The sequence below is a fragment of the Serinus canaria genome, chromosome 2 (assembly GCF_022539315.1).
Source record: "Serinus canaria isolate serCan28SL12 chromosome 2, serCan2020, whole genome shotgun sequence".
NCBI lineage: Eukaryota > Metazoa > Chordata > Aves > Passeriformes > Fringillidae > Serinus > Serinus canaria.
In genome coordinates this window covers 16,535,832-16,561,860 of record NC_066315.1, presented here as the reverse complement: position 1 = coordinate 16,561,860, position 26,029 = coordinate 16,535,832, and the positions used below count along the sequence as shown (strand labels likewise).

General features: G+C 38.8%; 2 protein-coding genes across 5 annotated transcripts in view; one reads left to right on the top strand and one right to left on the bottom strand.

Annotated features, from left to right (window-relative positions):
• The window catches only part of ACBD5 (acyl-CoA binding domain containing 5), a 30,424-nt gene extending 23,321 nt beyond the window's left edge, over positions 1-7,103 (top strand). Inside the window, exons 11-13 of one of the 4 annotated variants that reach the window (XM_030235957.2) lie at positions 1,333-1,383; positions 1,669-1,778; positions 5,123-7,103. In XM_030235957.2, coding sequence (XP_030091817.2) covers positions 1,333-1,383; positions 1,669-1,778; positions 5,123-5,135 — 174 coding nt within the window. In that variant the 3' untranslated portion in view covers positions 5,136-7,103. Of the gene's footprint in view, positions 1-1,332; positions 1,384-1,668; positions 1,783-2,757; positions 3,953-5,122 lie in introns of those variants that run through there. The other 3 variants (XM_050970519.1, XM_050970520.1, XM_050970521.1) reach the window with 3 other exon arrangements.
• Positions 7,104-8,051: 948 nt separating this feature from the next.
• Positions 8,052-25,779, bottom strand: MASTL (microtubule associated serine/threonine kinase like). The gene is made up of 12 exons (XM_050970512.1): positions 25,579-25,779; positions 24,757-24,894; positions 23,047-23,186; positions 22,214-22,302; positions 20,791-20,897; positions 20,352-20,490; positions 19,579-19,751; positions 17,173-18,414; positions 16,253-16,391; positions 12,858-12,971; positions 12,665-12,766; positions 8,052-11,201 (listed from the first exon to the last, which is right to left on the bottom strand). The coding sequence occupies exons 1-12, from the start codon at positions 25,771-25,773 to the stop codon at positions 11,044-11,046; spliced, it is 2,736 nt and encodes a 911-aa protein (XP_050826469.1). The 5' UTR covers positions 25,774-25,779; the 3' UTR covers positions 8,052-11,043.
• Between the last annotated feature and the right edge of the window lie 250 nt (positions 25,780-26,029).

The window sequence follows — 26,029 nt, the reverse complement described above, 5'->3', positions numbered from 1 at the left end:
AGCAAAACCATGCATTTTTTACCTAGAAATTAACCATATGTGATTTCACTGATTTCTGACCAGACTGATCTTAGCCATAGTTATTGATACACATTACATGGGCTCTCTATGGACACTCTACAGTTAATGTTGTTAGTGCATGATCCCACAGAATTCAAAGCATTTTCAAAGAAAGTGAGAAATTATCTTAATCTCTCAGATGGTAAATGTTCACAGGCAGAACTTCAGATTCCATTTTTCAGATGGCAAAGACTTGATTGTTCATAGCTATCTTTCCTTGTGAAGTAATCCAGCTTTATTGGACTTGTACATCATGTCCTCATCCAGCCAATAGAACTCTTAAGCAAGTGTAGATATTATTGATACAGTGTTTCTTTTTTCTTTCTGTTTCAATAGAACATGTTGCGAATATAGTTGAACCAGAAACCTGAAAATGTTTGGTTTTATTTGACTTGCTGATACATTTTGATCTGCATGAGAATGAGCAAGCTGTACAAGCAATATCCTATGGGATGCACATACTCCAAATCTAAGGCAGACACAGAAAATTATTTATTAAAACTATAATTTTGCTGCATCACAGATATTCAAGAATCTAATGTTTGGTTAAATACAGATTTGCTTTCTATCTTTGTCTGAGCAATATAAGTAGTAAAAGATTCATCCCCAACAGTTCATGCTGTGCTTGCTATCCATCCCTAAGGAGAAACAGAAGCTTCTGTTTCATGTTTATGTATATTAAGAAAGACCTAGAAAACCAGCTGCTTTGCTTTTTTGAAAGCACCACAATAGTGTATGGGAATAGTGTTGAAAAGATTCTGATACTTCCATTTTCAGGATTGCCTGGAAGACATGGAACAGAGTATTCTCTTTCCTTTATGGTGATAGACATGCCTGTAGCTGTAGCCCAGGCAAACTAAAGGAGTGGTTTTGACTTTAATATAGACTGGTGTTGAGACATGCAAGCAGGCATATTAAGCTGCTGCAGTTTCTGCTCTGGGCTGGAACTGGGACTAGACCAGAGCTGAGAAAGCTGCAATGACAAGTTGAGCAGGGGAGCCTTAAAACTGTAAAGAGGTCCAGTAAGTGACACTGATTCATTTTCTAAGACACAGAGAAGTGATAAAATTACTATAAAGAGTAGTGGAAACATGAGAGGCAAGTTAGCAGCTATGTGGGATCACATGGGGGTGGTTCTGTGCATTAAACTGTGATATATACAGATTGCAAAGCTATCACAAGATGAAAAACCTCATATTCTTGTTTTGTGAAGAAAAATTTTAATTGCAGTTTCCTTATTTTATACTTAAAAGCTTTTGTTTGTATTTAAAGGCAAAATCTGCAACACTACAGTCAAATTACCAGCCTGCCTCCTCTGTCAAGGTAAAATACTGTTTTTATGATGTGTAAAAAGTGTGAACTGTGAAAAAGGATTAATTTGAATATTTTATCTCTAGCTCTTGGTATGTGCTTTTTGTATTGTCTCTTCCTTGACTAGGAGATAAAAAATAATCAGTCTGAGGAAATTACTTCATAGATTAATCTTTTCTTGCAGTCTTACTATTATTTTCTTTGGTACTGTAGCATTTGAAGTGATGAGAAGTATACAGGTGGTATTCAATATGTGCACACATATTGCTCACTGGAATTTTTTTCTGTTTTCCTTAGAAACCATCATGGTGGCCCTTTGAAATTTCTCCTGGTATTCTAGCTTTTGCTATTGTTTGGCCATTTATTGCCCAGTGGTTGGTACATGTGTATCACCAAAGAAAGCGAAGGTAAAGATGTGCATTCAATTGAACACATTCAGTGTGTGTCACCTGTTTAAGCCAATAGGTAATATTATCATGTTATTTAGACAGGACAGAAAATTATTTGCCTTGAACGTTTGTCAGTATGAGAAAGTATTGGTTAATTTGACTTTATATGTAGTATGCTTTATATGTGGCAATTTATGTTAAATCTATAAAATGTGATGCAGGATAAATAATTTTGAGCATACACAAGTGGGTGAGGCTGGATAGCTTGGAAGTGTTTCCATAACATTCTTTGATCCTCCCACTCCTCATATTTACTTGAGCAATTTTCACTGCTTTTAGACTCCCTAGTCCCGTTGTGCCATGAGAATTTTATTTCCTATCATATCCTTTATAGATGTGCCTATCATATCCTTTATAGAGTGCCATCTGTCACCTATATTTAACATTTACTAGCACCTTACTATGATATTTTTGTAACATCTACCTTGACTTCCTTCAGCTGAAGGGCAGCTGAACTCTGATTTTGCCTTTTCTCAACTCTCTAAGCATCAGATCAAGTGAGTGTTCTCTAGTTACTGCCTGCTTACTTCAGCCTCACACCTGGTTCTGTTAGCTTAGTATGCTCTTGGCTTTTACATCTTTTTCCTCTGTCAGACTGCAGAGTTTGCATGTGTGTGGATCTTAGAAGAATTAGCTGAATTTGCTCTAGCTTTTTAATGTTTGTTAGTTTTCATGGCATAGTTTTCTCTCCCTTGGTAAATCACAGAAACGCAGAGTGGCTGAGGTTGAAGGAAGGCTCTGCAGGTCATCTGGTCCAACATCCTTGCTCAGCCAGGGACACTTTGAAGCTGGCTGCCCAGGACTGTGTACAGGCAGCTTTTGATTGTCTCCAAGGAGGGAAACTCCACCACCTCCCTGGGCAACCTGTGCCAGTGTTTCCTCAGAAATGCTCCAGACCTATAATCATCTTTGTGGCCCTTTGCTGGACTCTCTCCAGGTTGTCCACGTCTCTCATGTAGCCAGAAGCGGACAGAGCACTCCCGGTGTGGCCTCTCCAGTGCTGAATAGAGAGGAAGAATCACCTTGCTCCCCTCCAAAGGGATAAAGCTGGAAGTGATAATGTTAGAAGGGAAGCCTGTAACACCACTGGCCTTTGTTGCAAGGGCATGTTCCTGGCTCATGTTCAACGTGGTGTCCACCAGGATGCCCAGATCCTTTTCTGCCAAGCTGCCTCCCAGCTGGCTGGACTAAGCACTTCTCCCTGTTGTATTTCATAAGGTTCCTGTCAGCCAATTTTTCCAGCCAGCTGTAGTCCCTCTGGATGGCAGCACCACCCTCTGGCATATCAGCCACTCCCAGTTTTGTGTAATTTGCAGCTTTGCTGAGGGTGCACTCTGCACTCTGTCTGTCATCCAGGCCATTGCTAAAGGTGTTAAACAGGATTGGCCCCAGTATCGACCCCTGGCATTCACCACTAATTACTGGCCTCCAAGTATACTCTTGTCACTGATCATTGCTCTTTGGGCCCAGCCCCTGGCTTTGTAAACAATACAGCACCACAAAGGCTGCCAGGGAGCTCCCCTGGCTCAGAGCTGTCAGCAGCAGCATCGGTGTTGCTGCACTGTCTGATGAAACCAGAGATTGCAGTACTGAGGCTTTCAGGCAGTTATGCACATTTTGCTCATTCTTTGCACCATCAAATAGAAATTTCCCCTTGTCAGCAAGGACAAAGTTGGGGTGTTTTATATCAAAACTATTTATTTGAAGTATTTTACTTGAAGCTTCTATGAACTTCAGTGTTCTGCTAATTGCTCTTGCATGGCTGTGTTTCTCCCTCTCTCTGAACAGTGTGCTGTTCTTGAAAATCTTTTTTGATCATCTGTTCTGACCTCTGTAGCACCCTCAATCCAGCCAGATTCAGACAGAAATCAGTTTTTAGAAAAGCACCCTTTCCAGCAATTTTTCTACTATATTGTCCTAGTAATTCAGTGCTTTGATTGAATAAACACATGGTACATTAGTTTGGATTTGACCAGCTTCACTTTGCATCCATTGGATTTTCCTGTATCTTTATGCAATTGACAAAGGGCCTGTAATGTGTTTTCCATGGTTACGTTTTGCTGTCACCAGGTCATCTCATAATCTCTTGCTTAAACAAAGTAAATAAAGCAACTGGAACCTCATTTTAAAAATGTTTTCCAGTCTTAGAATGATTCTTGTGGTTCATTGCCAAATGCTTCAGTTTTTCAACATTCTTTTTGAGGTTTGGACACCAGGATTTGTACCAGTGGTAATACCAGTGTCGGTGTGAAACACAGAGATAGCATAGCCCCATGTTTTGTTTACTCCTTCATGTATTGTTTTGAGATGAACTTCAATAACAGAAGCAACTCAAGAATTGTCTGTGTTCTTGAGCTTTTCTCTCCGTTTCTGAAGTCTACTCATAGGCATAAGGAGTATGTGCTGCAGCACATTTCTATCTGGAGTTCTATCTCCTTTAACAATGTGTAGGAAGCTGATCAAGTACACTCAGTGAGAAAACAGAATTACAAAATGAGTCCTTTTCTCTTGTCCTGTGGCCAGTTTCAGCTTGTGCTCTTAGGCAAGGTGTGTGAGCTCTTAGGCAATAGCTGTTCACAGTGTCTGCATTGACCCTGTCTGTGTACTTTTAGTTTTGAATTACATGAACTGTCCCTGCAGCAGAAACCACGAGTCTCTGCTACCATGCAAAATTCTCTTGTGCTGCAGCTGTGGAGCCTTGACTTCTAAATTATTCTGCACAGTGTAGCAAATTCCATGTACCTGGTGGAGGGACAGCCTTCTATAACCAAGAGCTTTGTGTTTAGCTCTAGTCCCTGGGCAGGGGTAGCTCAGCACCTCTTAACCTGTCCCCTGTTCCTTTATGGGGAACTTAATGCTGAAAATCTGGGTACTCGTACTGGAGCCTTTACCAAGAAGGCTTGAAAACCTGAATCCTAGGGATTCTATCCTAAGATAGAAATATATTTTCATAATAGTAAAAGTTGTCTATGTTCAGCTCATGATTTTAGAACCTTCTAATTATAAGTTTTATGGAGTCATGGGGAAAACAGGCTCTTAAGTGTTGCTCTGCTGAGCCAGCACGCCACTGACCCAGGGTCAGGGACTTATGTGTGGAATTCCATCTGCAGTTCCAAATTCTTAGTGAATTTTCTACTCCTTGGTGTAAGAGGACAAATTTTTGGGTGTCTTGAAGCCTGTTGTGTTTTATTGGAATGGAAATCTTTCACATGTAACCTTAATTGATTTGTTTGTTCAGACAAATGAAAAATCATCTCATATGTGAAGGTACATTAAACCAATTTATTTGTTTCCTCTTCTAGAAAACTGAACTGAGAATTCATGACTATGTTTAAGGACTTCTAGGAGAAGATGGCCCTGGAAAGCAAAGGAAGTCTTGAATTCTCACAGAATCTCAGAATTTGGGATGATCTTCCTTATATTACAGTAATATTTTGTACTACCTTTGAGCTAAATGTTTAAGGACTAATATTACTGAAACTTGAATACAGCTCCTAGGTAACAAATCAATTGAATAATTCAATCCTCAACACCATATGAACAATAATTATTTTGGAATGTGCTTGTGGATGGGCCTTCAGTAATTACTGGCCTGCTAATGTCAATTGATGAAGAGAATAAAATCTCTATAAAAGAATAAATGAAAAATATCTAAAACTGTCACTTTAACATTGAAATAATTTTACAATCTCAAGATCCCTGCCTGTTTTTCCACAGCATTAGGTATTACAAGGTGAAAAATCTAAAAAAAGTATAAATTCAATACATTGTAATCTGTTGGAAAAATACAATATAGCTCCGAGGAATTCAATTTGTTATTTTTGCTGCTAAACTAGAGTGGGGCAATTTCCATACAAATTGTTCAGAAATTAAGTTGAATGCTTCACTTTTTCTGTAAAATTGTAAAGAAGATTTTGTAATTTGTATATATCCTGAAAGTTAGAGCCATTAATAACAGGGGGACCGTCAAATACAAGTTTGGAAACAGCATGTGGTACAAGGGATCCATGTAAAGAGGCTGCACCTTATCTTTTTACTTTCATAACTGTATTCTTGCTGACAACAGCTTATTTTAACTGAAATGCATAGTTTAGGCACAAGGTGCTTTAAAATGAGATGAGAACTAGCTCAGTAAGTCTAGCTTTAAGCTTTTAAAAAGCTCAGTGCACTGTAAGTTTTCTGTTGGCAGTTAAAGTAAGATTTATTGTATTGTGGATTTTCCCCAAGTTACATCATGAAACATATCACTTCTGGTATGTCTTTCTTATCCTTCTACTTCCTGTCAGAAAAAACCTTTTCAGCTGATTTTGGAGCTGATATTTTTCTTTTCCCCACAGAATATTTATTAACCCATATAGAGATAGAGGTACAACCTTGTGAAGTTGGCTTGACAAAAGCATGCTTTACACTTAATTTTAAAATAAATTAATATATAAGTTGTATAAATCTCTGGAAAATGCAAATGCACTAAAATTAGATTTGACAGAAAACTTACAGTCTGCTATGAAAAATCATATCACAACATAATCCATGATTAAGTTCTAAATCTTCAAAATTTTCACCATTATTAATGTGCTTTCATTTTCCACCGGGATTACATCCTACAAATAATTTTTAAGGAAAGTTTTTTTTTGGTCCTTCCTGAAAATATTTTATAGTTTGGAAAACATTTTTCATATAAGCTATACTGTATAAAAATGTAATCACAGAATTTAATGTTGGTTTTACCAGAGAAATTTTAATCTTGTTTTTTAGTTATGTGAAAAAAAATTTTAGTTACTTTTCCCCTCTTCTGATTTTCTTATTGTAAAGCTGAATTAAAAAAATAAAATAGCTGTAACCTCTTTGAAGACTGCTGTAACAAGCAGATGGTTTCATGTGCCAGACATGAGTTTTGGCATGAGATGTATTGAAAACTCAGGTTTGAACAAAGCTTATCCTGGAAGTTCTGCTGGGACCTGAAGCCATTGTGCCTGAGCTTAAAATTCCTAAAGTGACTGATTTCTTATCATAAGGGATAGAAATTATACAGGAAGGACACTCAAGCTTGAAGGTCACATGAAACCCCAGCCTCCTGAAGCAGCATGTCTTCTGCCAGGACAAACCACCCTGGAGTGCCTCCCACAGCTCGTGTCACCTGTAGGGGTCGAGCTCTTAGAGATGGGACAGACATTCCCAAAGGTACTTAATTGTTAACTTCTCCCTGAAATAAATGTAGGCTTGTACTATCCTTGTTATTTATTCCTATTTCAATAAATCGATCCCTTAATATTTTGTATTTTATCTTGGACTTAATATTTCCTAAATGCTGTACACCAGATGCTGTGTATACAAGAGCCTGCTGGCTGTATCATGAAGAATCAGTCACAACCTGAAAGTTATAATACAAAACAACATCACTTGAGTAACAATTCACTTGTAACTCAGAACTGGGCCTATCTCAAACTCACCATAATTTGAACACGTTCCTAGTTGGTAGGTATTTCAGCTTAAAGGTAAGGAAAACTGGTTGTTTTATTTTTTTTATCATTTTCCCAGGTGCAGAGACACAGCTTTGATGTGGAGGCAGTAGCATAAGCAGATGGCTGGAGCTCAGACCTGGGATACACAGCTTCAGCCTGTGCTCTCTGCAGGAGGGCTAATCAGTTCTGCGTAGCACTGGAAAGGGCCAGACCCAGCACCAAACTGCACTTGTGAAGCAAACATCAGTCTGGTTTTCTACAGCAAATCAGGCTTCACCTGAAAGGCAGAAGCTTGCTCTGTATCAAAGCAGATTAGACACTCCATCCCCTCAGAGCTGCTCAGCTGAGAGCACTGAAGCAGAGCCAGGTCTAAGTGTGTGCCTGGTGCAGCTGTTCCATCCTCAGGGCTCTGCTGCTTCTGTTCTGGTGCTGTGGCAGCACAGCAGGTGCTGAGGAGATGGAGCCACCATCCTTTCTTGACTCATGTGAGTTATGCAGAGGAGGAGACTCACACCGTGCAGGAGTTACCACTCAGGACTTGGCTCTCCTGCCATTTCAGTACACAAATGTAGCTGGCACTAAAGCTTCCAGGCAGGACCTAGCAAGTTATGAGCTAACTGAAGGGCATACAGACCTGTACTGAAAGTAATAGGTATTTTCTTATTGCCTTTGCTGAGGTAGTGGGAAGCACTAAGGGTTTCTTTGTGTAAAAATCTATCTGCCACACTCCCAGCAGAGGAGAAAGTAGCACAATAAAAGAAAAACAAAATGCAGAAGCAGCAGCACAACTGCACTATTTTATTTTATATATTTACACAAAAGTAAAGTGAATTTTTGAATTAAGTGCAAAGTGAACTTTTGGAGAACGAAGTAGAGAGGAAAACAATGCATTTTATTGCCAGAGTGAGCATGTGGTAAACCCAATCATGCTGAAACTGGAATCTCTGAGCTCAACAACACAAGGGAACACTTCAGCACCTTGGCCCCCAGACATTGCCCCATATGTAGGTGTGTCCAACAGCACATAAGGACTGGGAATAACCATCCAAAACTGCTGCTTCTGTGTAACCAAGTACAACACTTATCCCTCCAGTAGTTTTCAGATGTAATGGCTGATAAACTGTCTCCCAAGATAACCTGGAAGCTACTGAGTTTATGTGTAATGCACATAAAGTTTAGGCCTTCAGGGAGCACCATGTAACAGCTGGAGGACTTGCCACGTGGTACTCTACAGCTTCTAAGGATCAGAAACTTTTGCCAGCCTACACTGTTATTTGTAGATCTTTACTAATAACACTAGATATCTTCCAGCTACTACATTATACCTTTTAAACTTTTACCTGTAGTATTTCAAGTCAAGCAACAAGTGGGACAAAACCAGTGGGATCGAGTTGACAAGGAATTCCAAGTTGGATTCACCTTTTTACAAAAGATCAAAGCCCCACTAACCAAAACACCCCACAACAAACGAAACCACATCACAAATCTCAACAATCAATATCTGACATTCAACTCCATGTTTGCTATAACCAAGATAAATACAAGATATTTAAGAGAACAGGATATTGCAATATTTTTGGGGCTAATTGTGTGAAATCTAAATTTTGAACAGCAGTGTAGTGATAACTTTATATTAAACATTCAGATTTGTCAATTGGCCAGTATACTGTTCTACAGATTCTATGTTTTTGTACTAATCAGCTGGTTTTGTATTAACTCTTATGTTTTTGCATTAATCAACTGGTAGAAACGCCACCATTTTCTTTTAGGATAAGATTTTTATAGAAGCTTACTTGACCCTTGTAGATGATTAAGAACTGTTTCGAAGGGTTAAAGAAGATTATACCAGTGCAACAAGTATTTTCCACCTTCATGGGAATGTGTTACACTGACAAATGGGGACAGGTGTAACCACTTGTAAAGCACTGAAGACAAAGCGCTGTTGTGATGTTCAGTTTCTTATTTCTTTGACATGTAATCATAGTTAATTCTTTTAAGATTTGCTTTCTTCAACTAGAAATGGAAGAATAAATTGCATAAAATACCAGTGATTAAGGTACCCTCCTACCCCAGTATATATATTCTAACAGTACACAGGAAAACCACTAAAGAACTTCTCATCACTTTCAGAGAATGTTGTTTATGAATACTGCTTCAGTAGTGCATTCATTTGTTTGCACCTTTTCCATCATGTAACAATTGCAGTGTGACAATTTAAAAGTTCTCTGAAAATGCAGTCCTTAGCAAAGGGAGTGAAATTCACTGTATGTTTTGCAACTCGCCAAAATTCTGTTTCACAAAATTGAGTTTTCACAAGAGCTGGGATTGGTCATTCTGAGCTATTAAAAAATCAGCTCTCTTTAGGTCTTTCTAGGAAACTTCATTTTTCTTCGCATTCCCATTCCTTTCCCAGCAACCTGAGGGGACAGCAGAAAGCCTGGCAGACTATTTGCTCAGAATTCCATCAATAAATCTTGTCTTGCAGGAAGCAAGGTAATAAAGGGACAACTCACTACTGCCACAAAAAGAGTCAGTTCATTAAATCAAAATGCACTTGGCAAAAATCACTGGCAAAATGCTTGGCTTCTGGCACATGGCCCTTAGCTGGTAACACCATCTAGCACAAATGATCTTTATCTAAAGTGTATGAACCTGAAACATTAAAATCTTCGTTAAGTTAGAGATACATATGCCAGAAAAATACTGAAGACTATTTAAGCAGAATTATCTACAAATAAACCTCTAAAACCTAGCAGACACAAGATTTGTATTGCATTTAAAGATAAATTTAAATATACTTCCCCTTAATTTAGGTTTATACAGAACATACACTTCTGTTTTATATTCTAGTCAAAATCCAAGCTCTGGCTGTGAGTTTACAAAACAGTCTGTTAGCCTACAATATATTATAGTCTTTAATACTTGGCAGCTTCAGTATGAATACTACTTGTTAGAAAACAAAAAATCACCTGTCACTTGTTATCTGACACAAGAGAACAGACACACATACTGGGCATTTTCTATAAAAAACCAGTAACTGCTAAAGTGTATGTTCAGTCCAGCTTCCTACAGCCCAAAGAACAACTTAAGCAGAGCATTTGTTTAACAGACTTGCCCCAAGTATCCTCTCCCTGTCCCATTTCTCTAGGACAGGGTAGTCTCCTGCCCATCTCATGTGTCACTTGTAGCCAAATTAACTTGGAATACGGTTGTATCTTCCCATCCCTTCTTGGGAATAGGACAAACAGAACACAAGACATTGCAATGCTGCATTGAGATCTCAATTTTCCACCTTGAATAGAAATGACCAGTTTTGCACTGAGGATATATATTCACACTGCTCAGACAGGACTGCTCCCAAACCAGCTTGCCACCACACTGAACCACCAATAGGTAAGTTATTAATTAGATACAATTCCTTTATATCCTTTCCCTATTATGTTTAGCTGGGAAATAATGCCACAGTTCCTAACTGGAATAATTAATTATTATTAAAAAGCCCCATTATTGCCAAGAGTTATTAGGTCCAAGAAACACAATGCTCTGGCCTCTTAGTAAGGTGCAAGAGATAACAAGTAGCACGAAGGCACTTGATACCAGTTTCATACAGTAGTTTCACTTTAGAATGAAGAAGGCTATATAAAAATAGGCTGGTAACTTGGAACACTAAATTCAGCAAGAAGCTTAGTCAAGACCAAACTAGGGTTACAAGACAACCTGTAAGTGTGCAAAACCATGGAGAATGTCCACTTATCTTGATGCTATAAGCTAAATCCAGACACAGTCAGGTGCTGAGCATTGTTTCTAGCATCAAAGTAAGAGGTGTCAGTCTCATCATCTGGCTGAGGTATAAATGGCATCGTCTGGTTCTGGAGATTATCCCAGTCTACCCCGTGAAAGAGGGGGTGATGCTTCAGTTCTGAAACAGAAGGTCATATAAGCATTAGAAACTTCCTTATGCCCAAGCCCCATAGTCACTTTGTTCCCTCATCTACAACTGTCAGTAGATTTGCTCTATATTCCTTTTCTACACGATCATAGAAGTGCAAATTGCAATTGAGCTTTGATTACCCCCAACTTTAGTAGGATCAAACTGTCGGCAGGACAAGTAGCTGCCACCCCTATCCAGGGAACCTGTTCCATACAGTTCCACTGAGCCAAAAAGCAGCTTGAAAGCTGCTCTTACCCAGAAAGATTGAATTTAGAAAAGCACAGCACTATAACAACATAACTGGGATTTCCCAGTACCAAAGGCTTCATGCTATAGTGATAAAAGGGAGAGCACAAATTTGGGTGAGGGGAGAGAAGATGACAGTGATGGAAACTTAGGTACAACAAGAAAAACTTAATGGTTGTCCTGAAAACTACTCATCCAACTTCACTTCTATAAATTGGACAAAGAGGCCAGATACAGTTGTAAATCTTGACAAAGAATGAATTTCAAAGAAGCTCAGATAGGAAGACACCATTATGTCATCTGTTTTAAAATTCTGCCCTTGACAGGCAATTTATATTTCACTCTAAAATCCAGAAATAAAGACAGTAACTTGTGTTTAACTAAAACACTTTCAAATTGCTTTTTGGGAACTATCAAAGCCACAGAATTGTCTGTTGACATAATAATCTACATACATAATCTTGTGCCTTCTCTATTTTAATTTGGCTTGATTTCAGCTTCTAGCATTTAGTCTCTTTATGTGAAAGCCTTTCCACAGTAATTTCCTTCTCTAGTGATTTCCTGAACAGTTCTCATTAGAGTTCTCTCTCTTTTTCCAAAATATCTCACTCTAATTTTTTTCCCATTATCAGCTTTTTTTTTTTTTAAAAAGGATAGTCACTATTAACAATAGGAGATGTTTAAGCCCTTGTACAAGGGGAAAAAAAGTAGACTTTGTACAGTATATATTGTCCAACTTTGTATTCTCCTATGCATTCAACAAAGCCAGACTGATCCCTAAGAAAAAACTGCTTTCTCTGAATTAGCTATTTGTTGTAGGAGGCTTCTCTCCCGAAGTAGCATCTTTTTAATCAAGGCTCTCAATGTCATTTAGGTTAAAAATTCCAAATACCCATTAGATAAGAGAGAACTTTGGCACATCAGATGTCCAACACTAAAAATGCATAGCAGAACAGCAGTAAAGCAAAACAGAAGTTCAATTAAACAATTTAAAATGAACAAAACAATCCAGCCCCAGAATTACCTTGTTCAGAAAGGAAAAACCCCACAAGAAATACAGAAAATACCACAACTTGTTAAGTGGTATGGTACTATATGTGGAACCTAGTGAGGCACTGAAGTTTATCAGCCTAAGTTTCAGGAGGAGGAGGAGGTCACCACTTAAAAATCTGCAATAAGTTGCAAAGAACAATTTTAATACTAACCCTTCAGTCCAGCTCTCTTAGTAGTGTCAATTGTTAGAAGAAGATCTATTGCATTCTGGGCATTATCAGACAGCTTTTCTTCACCCTCAGGCCAGGGAATATCTACAGACAAAGATAAGAGTTGAGTTGGTAACTCAAACTATAAAACAAATATTGGAAATACATACTTGCCCTGATTACTGAAACAGATTACCTCTTTTCAAAATATTTTGGAAGACCTGTGTTGGTGTTTCATCATTAAAAGGTGGAATTCCAGTTAGAAACTCAAATAGACAAACTCCAAGGGCCCACCAGTCTACAGCAGAACCTGGTAAAATAAATCCACATAATTACACTACAGAAATGATACTTACAAAGACTTTGAGATTAGCAAAAGCTGGGGAGTGTTTAAATTCTGCAAGTTTCTTGAAAATTATGAAGAGACTAGTTTTGTTTAATACTCATGCAGATTAAAAATATTTAAAAAGTTTTTATAGCCACTCTGCTCCTTAATTCATTATAGGTAACACTGGGGCTTACTGATAAAACCAAGGAGGCTCTTAGTAACAATCTAATTATCAACTCCCATCACAGAGAATCCAGGAGCTAACTTCTCCAAGAGATTGTTTTGTGATAAGAAATAGATGCCTCAGGACTAGAGCCTGGATGAGTGCTCCATGTTGCCATCTGTGCCCTTCTCTCAGTTCTTTAAAAGTCTCCAAAACTTCAGAATACTGAACTTCATTTTTGTCTGTCTAAATTATGATGAATGTCATGAAGACAGCTTGCAGAAACGAGCCAGCACACATGAAGCTGCCATGACCTTCCATTACACTGAACTGACTGGGGCAATGTGCAGTTACTAGCACTCTCTGCTTTGTTATTAGATAGTTCTGGTTTTCCACATTCCAGGGTTGTGTCTTTTTGCCAATCTCTCCTATTAATGTACATTGAAACCAGCAGGCAAAGCAATCCCAGACACCACTGCATGCATCCTAAGCTCCCTGCATCTTCAAGCCATGCCGACTGCACCATATAAAGAATAGATGCCACAGTTGCTTTAAAAACAAAAACAAAACAAACTCTGAAGGATAAAAAATTGTTCTTGGCTTTTTTTGGCATGTAAAAAAACCCTAAGACACCTCCAAGCAAATGAATGTTTTGAGCCATTTCACAAAGACTACTGTGAAGTTTAGAAATGCTGAAAACCAGAGTGTTTAACCAGTAATCTAATACACTTTTAGCAGCTCCTAACAGCGGTAAGAGTGCCCACCAAGCTAAGCACATCAAAGCAGTGAGTTCACATCCACTGTTGTTAAGAGTATCTGGATGGTCAGTAAAATACTCCCAGCTCCAGTCAAAGTCTAATAAGATCACAACCTGAACAGTGTAATAACCAGGTTTCAGCAGCAATTTTTCCCACACAAAGTCTAACTAAAATTAGACCAACACCTACCATATCCCTGCTAAACAGGACCTAAGGACAGCATGAAGCTGTGCTGGGGAGGTGGGATATTAAGAAAAGTTTTTTCACCCAGAGGGTGGCTGAACAGGCTCCCCAGGGAAGTGGTCACAGCAGCAAGCCTGGCAAGGAACTCAAGAAGCATTTGCACATTGCTCTCAGGGACATGCTATGACTCTTGGGTGTGTCCTGGGCAGGGACATGAGTTGGACCCAATGATACTTGTGGGTCTCTTCCAACTTGGGATATTCTATGATTCTGTGATTTGAAGCAAGAAGCAGTAACTCAAGGTCTAGAGCACCTGAACCTTCTTCACCCGTAGCCAAAGTAAATCAGACTGACTGCAATAAAGTGAAAGACAGCAATAAGAAAGTGTCTCTGGCTTTACCTCGTGTTAAACAATTTAGGAATGCTGACTTTCCTTCTGAACTACATGTTTACATGTGTGATTTCTGATAGCTTAGCCACACTGATATGATGTTTCCTGATTCTGTGAGCACCACACATTTTTATGTGGAGGCATATTGGACATGTCTTTCTGTATAGAAATACTGTTCACCTAATGTTCTCAGAAACTGTGATCTGGTTATACTTTGACTGTTCAGTTATGCTGAACACTTCGGTTCTGCACAGAATATAGAAAACTCACCAGAGATCAGAGTCCCTGCATATGAAAAGACAATGAAGTAAAAATATTACAATTATTGCAAAAAAAGCCCCCAATATGTAACAAATACAAACATTAAATATCAAGCATGATTCTCCAAAGGCATAGGAATGATTCTTTTTTCCCCTAAGGTGGTATTACACAATAAGGAAAGATAGCAATGTTAAATCTAAGTTAGAAATGAAAATAAAATAATTTTGTTACATGATTAATTTAGGATTAAGACTACATTTACAAGCAGTTCAACATGTGAAATATTTAGTGAGGGAAAATTTGAAGCTCCAAAAACCCTGGCTTCACTGAAGGTAATGGGAGACTTGTAATTTCCTGACACAAACCCAAGACTCTGCAAGTTTTCACCAAAGTCCTAAAAACCCAGTAACCACAGAGAATTCCCCTGTGACCAAGTTTCACATTGTCTAAGTAGCCCTGATTACATTTCCAAAATATTATTCAGTTTTAACACCTGCCAGATATCCAGAAATTCTAAATGGAAGGGCAAAACAACAAGTACATATGTTTAGCATTTTCAGTTTTTACCGCTAAATTGTGAAATCTCTATTCATAGAGTTTTAGTTAATTTATATTAGCAGAATTTTATTGCTCCACAGGACAGTAATAACTACCTCTCAATTAAGGTCTCTCTCTCATGTTATTTTCCCAAGACTTGTAGCTCTACAAAATAGTAGTATACTTTTGGGGTGGAAATAAAATGCAGTTATACATCAACAACTGTATTAGAGATAGATACATTGCATTTAATTTTTGTTAATGCTTCTTGCAATTTAGCAGAAAACTATTTCAGACTTTTTGTTAATCTCAGTGGATCTCAGAATCTGAGACAAATAAATTTATGCCCTTTAAAATTGTGCTATTTTAGTATAGTATTTTGAAAACAAACAAACCAACCCAAAAAACCAACCTCCAAAAATGTGACGGCTATTACTGCACTTTTATACAGAAGATCCTGTCAGATGTCTGGAGTGTTTCATGAGGTCACTCAACTCAATAAATGATTTTAAGGCAACTTCATACAATTATCTGGCTTCACATAACATTTAATAATCAATAAATACAGAAGACATTCGAAAAATAATTGAAGTCTTAAGCATTTCACTCTCAAGTTTCACTAAATTTCCCCCTTCCCAAAGAATCTTTAAGGGCACTCAGGATAACCAAGTTGTTAATCATAAGCCACATACAAGTCTCAGGCTGCCGATCAGACTGTCCATCACAGCCTTGCTTGATTGGCAGCAAGCAAGATTGTGATGGACAACCAAAACCTCTGGTTATGAGAAAGCAGTAAAGGAATGGAAGGAGCAGCTGAAGCAAACACAGCCACCCATGACAGCAGAAGCTTAGCACTAGCTATTTTTGAAGAATTCCCAATCTTATTGTTTGAAGGGTTTACAGTTCTACCAACATTTAGAAATATAAAGTGCCACCTTTCAAGTACTGACAGATGGCTGCTTTGCCTTACCATGAGACTGTGTCAAAAGCAGCTCAGGTGCCAGGTAGTCTGGGGTCCCCAGGATGCGTTCACCTTCTACGGGGGCAGCTCCTCTTCGAACACTCTTTGGAGTCCTGTACGGTGTGCCGGCATCCCCTTGATAAGGGGTCTGAAAAGATGGGACAAGGACTCAGATGTCAAACAAAACCAGCTCAGAAACTCCCAGCTCCAGGTTTAGTCACAGATGTAGTAATTAATACTTAAGTTCAAGCCAAGAACAAGTCACAAAACATTCCCTGAAAAGCAAGTGTGAAATGTGCTTACATTGCTTTATTTCAAGAGTCTTGAAGCATAAAGATGCCTACTCTTTGAGAAACTTTCCTTAAGTTCTTCCTCCAGTGTCACATCAGCAGCTATCACTGTTCACATCAATCTTTGTATAGGCTTGTAACTGGCACTTGACAGAATACATTACACCCTCACTTTTAACAGGATTTAAAAAAAAAGTAGCTGGTACAATGGCAGTTACCAGCAGCTGAACAGCATTCACACTGTCTTGGGAAAAGTGCAGGATAACAAAAAAAACCACCAAAAAACAAGGACTTCCCATTACATTAGGAAACCTATAACTGCTCATGGAAAATACACTGCAAGACAAAATAGCACAGGCTTTTTTTAATCAATTCACTGTAACAGCAAAGATTTCTCAGCGATGGACAGGCAATGCATGTTGAGCCAAAGGCAAACCAGTGAACATAAAGATACTGCTAAATTCTTACAGGTATTATAATTTTGGCCACACAAGTGCAGCAAGTGAAACCCTGTCAATAGAGGTCATTTTGACAGACTACCTCAAACTACTCAAGTTTTCCCTAAATTTACCAGTGAAATAATTTCAGGTCCCTAATGTCCAATGCATGTACAAAGTTTCTATCTGCATCCTTACCTACCTGATAGACCTGATATGATCTTCCTTTCTGTAATGGAGTGATAGCTGTTGGGTAAGAGCCACTGCAAGCAGGCGAAAGATCCATTATATCTAAGGAAGCCATGCTGCATGGCTCAGATATATTGGATAGATTGATTGGACTATTATAACTCCGGAAAACAACAGCATTTTTTTTAAAGAGACTCAGTGCTTCCTTCATTTTTTCTGAAGGAGAAGGTACTGTGTCAAGGTAAGTTTCTTCCAGTTTCTTGTGTTGCTGGTCATTATCCTTTTTCTGATGTAATGGCTTGCAGTCCTGGACTGTAGGCACCTCCTCCCCATACTGTGAGGCATCTCGGGACTCTGGTGATGTTATTAGCACACCTTCAGGTCTTGGTTCCTCAAAGGAGAGGTCTTTAACACTTCTGTCCAAATCTAAAAGCTGTTTTTCTAGGTGGCTTTCTGTAACAGACACTTCAGGAAGTAAGTCAGAATCTGCACTGAAGACATCTAAAGGTTTTTCATCATCAGTGACTAAAAAGCTTGAGTTCATGTACTCCTTTTCATCATCCTTTCCGCAGTCTGCATCCAGATCACACATAAGATTTTTAGCTATAGTTGGAGTAAGGGATCTTTCTACTGTTTCCTGGTTACTAATAAAAATCTTAACTTCTTCCTTGCTTTCACAGGCATCACATAGGCATCCATCATTGCAAAGCATTAAGGATTGAATTTCTGTTGTCAAACCTGTCCCTTTGTTTGCTGGAAATTCTGAGATCTGACAGCCACGTTTATATTCTGCATTGCTTTTTTTAACATAGTTAAGTTCCTGACAAGGACTAGTGTCAACTGATTCAAAGCTTCTTTTTACACCTGGCTTTTCAAACACTACTTCCTCTTTGACAGGCTCATTCTGCCTTGAAAATGACTGCTGTAATCTGGAAGTCTCCACTGTTTCATAAGTCACATCTCTTTTATTTACAAAGACTTTTTGTTTCCAAATCTTGTTTTCAGAAATACACTTTCTTACTACGCCTTTCACATCCAGAGTGCTCACAGGAGTATCTGTTATATCCAAACGTTCACTTCCCAGCTTCTGCCTACTGCCAGACTCATTGCTGGCAATGGGAGAAACGGCAGACTCAAGTTCTTTCCTCTTTAAAACTTCAACACCTTTGCTATTTGGCAACATAGCATTTGAAAGGACAGCTGACCCACTGTTACTGGTTTTGCATGTTGTACGAAGAGGTTCATCTTCACTTTGCTGCAAAAAAGCACATTAAGTTTTGAGTATCAAGAAAAATATGATTACAGCATTACAGAAACATTTAATTTGAAATACTTTATTACAGCCTCCATAATGAAATGCAGATTTGCAAGCGTTACTCATTTTAACTACTACTAGTGAAAAACCATACTTCAAAATATAAAAAACCCCAAAACCAAATAAGGCATAAAAGAAGTCAAATTACCAAGTTAAGAACATACAATAAGCTTACTATAATACAATAGAAAATGACATATTTTTAAATGCCAAAGGATGAAAAAATAGAGCAATTGATGTTGTATTTGCGATTTTATTTTAAGAAGTTAAACTACAGAAGTTTTCAGTTTCCAAGAAAGTTCAAAGGAAAGAACCCCCATTACAGTACCCTGTGGTATATTACACTTCAGAGATGACAAAAGAAAAATCTGATATTCCTAATGCTTTGATAACACAATACGAAAACCAAGGCCTAAGAAACAGACAGGTACAGAATAATGTATTGTTTTAAATGTAAGGTGTTCTGTATGCTCTAAATAGGAATCATGGCAAGGAACTACATAGTACAGCATTTTCTTTTATGTTTGTGTGGAATTTCATTAACACATTAAAATAGGATAAAATATTTTAGGATAAAATATTACCAGCTATAATTACTGGTGTTAGGTTAGTTGATTCAAAACCCTTCAGTAATAAAAAGCCTTAAACTTTTCAGTCAAAGAGCTACTAGAAGTTTGAAGTGGATTTTATTGTTTTCCCAAGTTCTGTATTTTAAATAAATTCTTTTGCCCACAATACTGAGCAAATAAAGCTACAGGGACAAGGTCAGCTTCCAAAAAGCCAGTGCTCCCAGCAGTGCCCACCTTGTTCAGGATAGGGCTAAACCAGTGATGGTCAGTGAAGCCTTCTCTTTCACTCCTTTGCTGCAGGCTCAATAGCATTTGCTTCTCCTGTTATATTGCAAAGGACTAATATTTGTTTGAATGAAAAAGTTATATCGGTTTGACCCAAAATCCTACTCAACATAAATTACAATCCCTGCTCCTTCTACTGTAGGAAAGTTTCTCAACACTTGAAATAACTGAGGCAAGTAAATACAAGACATTTGCATACACAAGTACAAACTAATTTTTATTTAGAGTGGGAAGATGGAACAATCCTGACCTCTACATCTTTCCCGCACCTGGGGCTGCTCCAGGTTTCTGATTCCACACTGGAGAGGTGTGTGTGAGACTGACTACTGACACTGGAGGTACCAAATCTGTTTCTTGACTGAAGCAGAGTAGGAGTTAAACTCCTTGCTGGCATCACAGGTGTTAATTGAGAATTATCCAGATCTTAAGAGAAAAAGAAATTCAAATGTTGATACAAACAGGCAACATATACTGACTGACTTCACAGTATGTTAAGTTTTCACATCAAAGGAAGATAAGGAAAGCTATGCTGACAACAATTTCTCGAGTCATCTTTCCTGATGGTCAATTTACACATTTTTTGAATTACGAACTTGCCAAGCAAAAAAGTCATGTAAAAGCAGTACAAACATATGCAGCATAGTTGCCTTCTTTCTCATTTCAGGTTAGAAATGAGAAAGCAGCAAGAGAAGACAATTTAAATGAAAGCATACATTGCTATATTTAACAATTTCCACTGAAAGTATGTAAAAAACTGACACTATTTCCATAAAATGTTAAAGGGTGATTTTGACTTCAGGGGTCATGATTTGAAAAAACCCAATCAAACAAAACCACTTTAGAAGATGACATAAGTAGTCAAGGTGAAAACATGTCACATGTAAAGCACTGGAGAAATGGTGGAGAGCAAGACACCAACAAAATCACACCTTTTCTGAAGTGGGTCCAAACTACTCACATAAAATTAAAAGACCACAACCTCACAGCCAGAGTATTCCTCAGCACAAGGCCTGGTATACTCACGTGTTTTGAACAATTTAGTTGAAAGAGGGGTATTTTCCTTCTGGGCCATAGGTACAGGAGAAACCGCTCCATGCGGACTGTCAGATGTTGGACTCGATTTGTGCCCTGGCACTTTCATTCCTACAGCAGGAGGGGTATACTAACAAGCAGAAAGAAGGACAGTTAAAACTTAATGGAGTCTGAACAAATTCTCAATCCAGGATTGAGAGTATAACTTCACCCATTCTTTATGTTTGCATTGGAGCTTAGCCATGCCTATTAAAAAGTCAGCAATTCAAAAGTCCAAGATAATCACACCACAATTTTAAAGTACTCTAAATATATCACAAGTCATTCTACCAGAAGAGATGCAAGAATAGCCTTATCATGCCAACTATTGAATTTAAGATAGCAAATAAACTAAAATTAAATACTTCAAAGACAGTGAAAATTTACTTACAAAGCCCAGAGAACTGATAAGAGACAACAATTGTCCTGGAGTACGTGAATAGTCCTGTTTTGGCTTTGCCATTGATGGGGTAGTAAGGATATCTATCATATTTATCTCTACAGAAGAAAAGTAAACCCAAAATCAAATAGATCAGGTTTTCATTTTGATAGTAAACAAAGGCAAAGTTGCAGACATTTACTTAAGTTTCACGAAGCCAAAGAAAAAATTGAGTCACATACTCAACAAATATACAAATGAAGCCACCGAGACCAATTGAAGACTTATCTGTACATTCTTACTTACCACAGGGCGTTTTGTCCTATGCATTTATACATACAGAAGTTGTAGAAGCCAAATTTCTTTTCCAACACACTATGTAAAAAGCACTACATTTCCTAATTTGATATCAGCTTTGGTTTTTAGGCTTGGCAGTTCCAGCTTATGGCTTGTGGAATAGGATATTAAATTTGATTCCAAACCTGCCATTGCTCCAAAAGACATCTCAAAAAAGCTACACAAGAATTTTTCATAGGTGAAAACTCAACCTTTTTTTTTTTTGCTCACTAGCAGTAAGTAGCTTTAAAGCTTTCATATAATGTTCAACTAGACACAATAACCTGTCCCATTAGAACATCAGTTAAAGCAGTATATCATAACAAATACAGAATACCTAGGATTTTATTTTGTATTCTTAAAACCACGAATCAAACTCCATAGACAGCTCTGAATTTCAACATTCCTTTAACTATATAAAAAGGATGTACCCTCCAGCAGCTGTGTCAAAAACCTGAACTGGTGCTGTGCAGCATAAGTTTGGATGATCTGGCTAAGGAGGTACAAACCAGCTCAGAAATAGGCTATTCACCTTAAGATCTGCAGCCTGTGCCAGACAGTCATGACTATTCAGCTATATTTTCTGCTTGAAAAGAGAACATTCACATGCCAATGATCTTGGGCATGTGAATGCCCAAGGGTTAAGGGGAGCTGATCTTCCCCTTAACCCTCAAACTAATGTCTGGAATGTTCCTGTTAATTTATTGGAAATTAATTTATACAGGACTGAGAGACATGAACTGAAGGCCAGAAGTAGTCAGAGAAACAGAAACAAGCCAGAATTATTTATTCACCCATTGCATTCTCCTAGCAGACTACAGAAAACTTTGAAATCCAGATCCCTCCAAAGAAAGGGCTCCAGATCATATTTCATACAGCCTCGTCCCAAAGAATTAATATTTTACCTTCTGCTGAGAGCAGACCCCCTACTACTATGTAGCTAATCAGTACTTGCCTATTAGAAATCAGGTATTACTGCAACACTTGCACTTATTTAATTGAAAGGTGCCCTTGACAGGGATGTGAAGTATTCAAGAATATGGAAATGTGATGCAGAAATACATTTTAATACAACCAAAAGGATAGAAACAACTCTTACCTCTGTTCAGAGTAACTCTGGAAAGCCCAAAGTCTGTCAACTTTATATGTCCCTGATTAGAAATGAGCATATTGTCTGGTTTCAAATCCCTGAAAATATGAATACATCTGAAGTCAGCAAAAAAAGCACTGAGCAGCACCAAGGAAGTTCACTGGCTAGAAACACTCAATACAAAACATTGGTTAGAGCTGTTTAATAGTAACATCTCCCAGCCAGCAGAAGATTCCAGTTTGAGGAACACATCAAATGATTCAAAGATATTTAGCATTAAATAAGGCACAAACATATCAGGCTTTGTAAAAATCAGCATGCATGTCAAGAGTTGCATATTTTGCATTTCAACAGGCTTGACAAGCGTCCTTCACAAGTAGCAGCATCATAACATTCACCAATGTGTAGCTCCTACGGGTGACAAGCAAACCTTCAGCAGGAGTTTTCATGTGTGTTCTCTGTAGCATTGCTGAATGCAAAAAGAACTCTCACTCTGGGGGAGCATCAGGGTAGCCAGTGTCCCTTTGTCCTCCAGGCAAGCCCACCTGTGCAGTACCCAGAGGGCTCCTGAACCATCACAGCTAATCCAGCAATGGAGTGGGAAAGAGCTGGCAGGGGAAAGCTGTGTTTGTGTGCTCAGCACACACTCACAGATTTGATTTTAGCCATTGTTTCACAGCATTGCTGCAGCGCACACCTGCAAAAAGAGCTTCCAGGAGCTCTAGCAAATGAAGTGCCTGTGGAAGCTGCCACAATGAAACAGCGATGGTTTATATGTTAGAGTGAAAAAATAAAAAAACCCAAGCTACCAAATACTTATTTGAAGGAAAAAAAAAATTCACCTGTGGATTATTCCATGCCTATGAAGATAGTCAAGAGCCAATGCAGCTTCAGAAATATACTTAACAGCCATTTCTTCATCAAAATATCCATAAATATGGAGAAGAGATTTGACATCTCCACCAATAAGGTACTCCATCACCTGTCATTCAAGGATTTTGAATTTAAAACACATTTCAAAATTGGAGGTACAATACAAAATAACTTTCACCCCTAGAAAAATATGATTTCAAGGAGCAGAAGCAGATAGAAGCCCCTTTGTGCAAACCTCATTTCCCACACAATACTTTTCACCTGGATAAAATAATCAAAGTTTCATGTAACAGCAGACATGAAACATTTTTTTTCTGTAGACCATTTACTTATTTTATTTGCCTAAATTACTTTTAGAAGCTCACTAAAAAGCTAACTACAGCTTTTGAGAGTTAACTACAGAAAATTTTCTATATTATAAATGTTATATATTTCTATGTTGAATATTATGTCTTTTAACCTGTATTTATATTCCTATATTAATCTATATTTAGCTTAATATTGTATATTTCCATAGCATAGAAAATGAAGTGCAAAGCATTCCTGTGAAACTCAAGGCCTGAAGCCAAATACCAGCTGTTCTATAAAAATCAAAGTATCTCAATACTTTATCTTGCAATAATTTATACACAATATTAAATTAAGACCTGAGCTTTGTGAAATAAGTACAAACTATCAAAAATGCAGTGAGAGTTACTGTGCATTTAAGACACATGAAAAAGAGTGAAAAAAAAAATAGACACACCCAGTAGACATTTATGCAGACACATTATGATGGCCCATGTCATACTCAAAATAAAATAGAAGTCAGTAAGGTTTCTCAAACTTACTCTTTGATGTCAAGAAGGCATTTATGGGGTTTTGGTCAGGAAATCTGACCAGTACTTACATTCCAATATACAATATTCTTCTACATATATATACATATATATATATATATACACACACACATCCAGACATGATTTTAGCATTTCCTTTAAAAATCCTTCACCTTGAAGTCGTCTACTCTATGGAGCAGTTCAGAGACTCCAGAAAAAGAAGCCTCTGTTTACACTCAAAATGCATTGTAGGAGTGCATAGCAACCTTGTCTCAGAATTTCTTCAAGCTGTTCCCTGGGTGTGCTTACAACAGCCCACACAAATTGTGCCAGACCCTCTGCAGACAGTCTGAATCCTTACGTGGAAGCAGTATATAAACCCATGCACAAGTCCTGCTGTGCTCCACAATGATCTGTGTGGACCAGCATTTAGTTTTGCCACTCAGTTATCACCTTATCATGTAGGCCAACAACTGTAACAAAATTTGAGCACTGGCAATAAGTAAAATAGATTTCCTTTAAGTGAGCCACGGAATATCTTTCAGTCACTTGGCTTCTGCTTGAATAGAATGATTTATTGTTTTCCCTAAGATTTCTACATATTTCTAAGACAGAGCAGTTGTTAGACTTTCTAAGTTCTCTTGTAAGAGGGGAACATGAGGAGAAAGAGCCCAAAGACACCAGAGGAAGAGAAATATTTTACTTATTCAACCATTCTGAGAAAAATGTAGAAGTGACTAAGGAATACCATTACAAAAATGTTTTGAGATATCACTACAGTTCACGCTCAATTTTCACGCTCAATTTTTTTTAGTTCACGCTCAAGACTACCATAAAGTGCCAGAGTCATTTTTTACTCACTAAATAGATGTTGTTTGCTGACTGAAGTGAGTAGTATAAGTGCACAATGAAAGGACTTTTACTGAGAGCCAATGCATCCCTCTCTGCCTGCACCTGGTGAACCATATTTTTGTTGATCATGTCTGCTTTTTTCATCACCTGAAAAACAAAACAGAGCACACAAATGATTTAACTTAAAAATGCTCATAATAAAATTGCATAGAGATATACAGCTCTGCAGAGGGACACCTATTTTGTATGACTGTTTTTATGTTTCCTATTCTTTGTGTATTATGTAGATTGTCATAATCCTTTTAATCACAAAGTCAAGTTTGCACAAATAATTGGTAAGCTTCTTACTAACAACAAGACTAGATTTTAGCCCTTTGTACAAAGACATAGAAAACGCATCAGGTTTTTGTTGAGTTTTCTTAAAATACTTACTCAGCAAGAATGTTTTTATAATTTATTCTCGTCTTGTCTCTCAGAGACAGTGCTTTACCCCCTGGCAGGCGCAGCAGCTGAGGGAGCTCAGCTACAGCAACTGTTTACATGCGAGAAGCCAACAGCGCTCTGGCGCTTGGCAAGGTTTTTGCCGTTATTTCCCCTTATTTAAAGTACTTACGAAAGCAGCTGTCGTTATCAGAGGTGCCCAGACCAAACCCTCCAGGACTTCAGCGAGGTGAGAGAGGTGCACGGCCAGCGCGTCCCGGAGCACCGGCCGCTCCCCGGGAAGGGCCCGGGGCTCACACCGGGGCCCGCCCTCCCCGCCCCCTCGGGACGCCCCTCTCCCGCACAGGGCCGCTCGGCAGCAGCGCTGCCACCCCGGCGGCGACGCCTCACCTTTACGGCATAGAGCCGGCCTGCCTTGCGGCCCAGGTACACCTTCCCGAAGGCGCCGCGGCTGATGGGCTTCACGATGGTGAACTCCTCAATGGAGGGGGGCCGTGGGACCTCGACGCGCGTCGAGCCGGCGGCAGTGGCGGCGCTGGGGCTGGCAGCATCGCCCCGCTCCCCCGCGGGCCGCTCGGGTGCCATGGCGCGCCCGGCCCAGGGCCCGCCGCGATTCAAAGCGGCCCCGCCCCGCTCGCGCCGTCACCAACGGCAACGGAAGATCTCGCGAGACGTCGCGGGAGGCGCCGACCGTGGCGCTGCTGCCATCCTGTGCCGCCCTCAGAACATGCTCGTGACAAACCACCGCCCGTCTGGGCTGGCTGATCGCTAGGGTGGGAATCTAGGTTTTCCTACTTGGCTCTAGGTTGTAACTTGCTGTGAGCAGGTACTGTCCTCCCAT

Coding starts and splice junctions, on each gene's coding strand:
- MASTL (XM_050970512.1), bottom strand. CDS start 25,773: ATGGCACCCGAGCGGCCCGCGGGGGAGCGGGGCGATGCTGCCAGCCCC. Junction 20,898..22,213: donor CAGAGTTACTCTGAACAGAG/GTAAGAGTTGTT, acceptor TTTCTTCTGTAG/AGATAAATATGATAGATATC. Junction 19,752..20,351: donor AACTAAATTGTTCAAAACAC/GTGAGTATACCA, acceptor TTTTCTCTTAAG/ATCTGGATAATTCTCAATTA.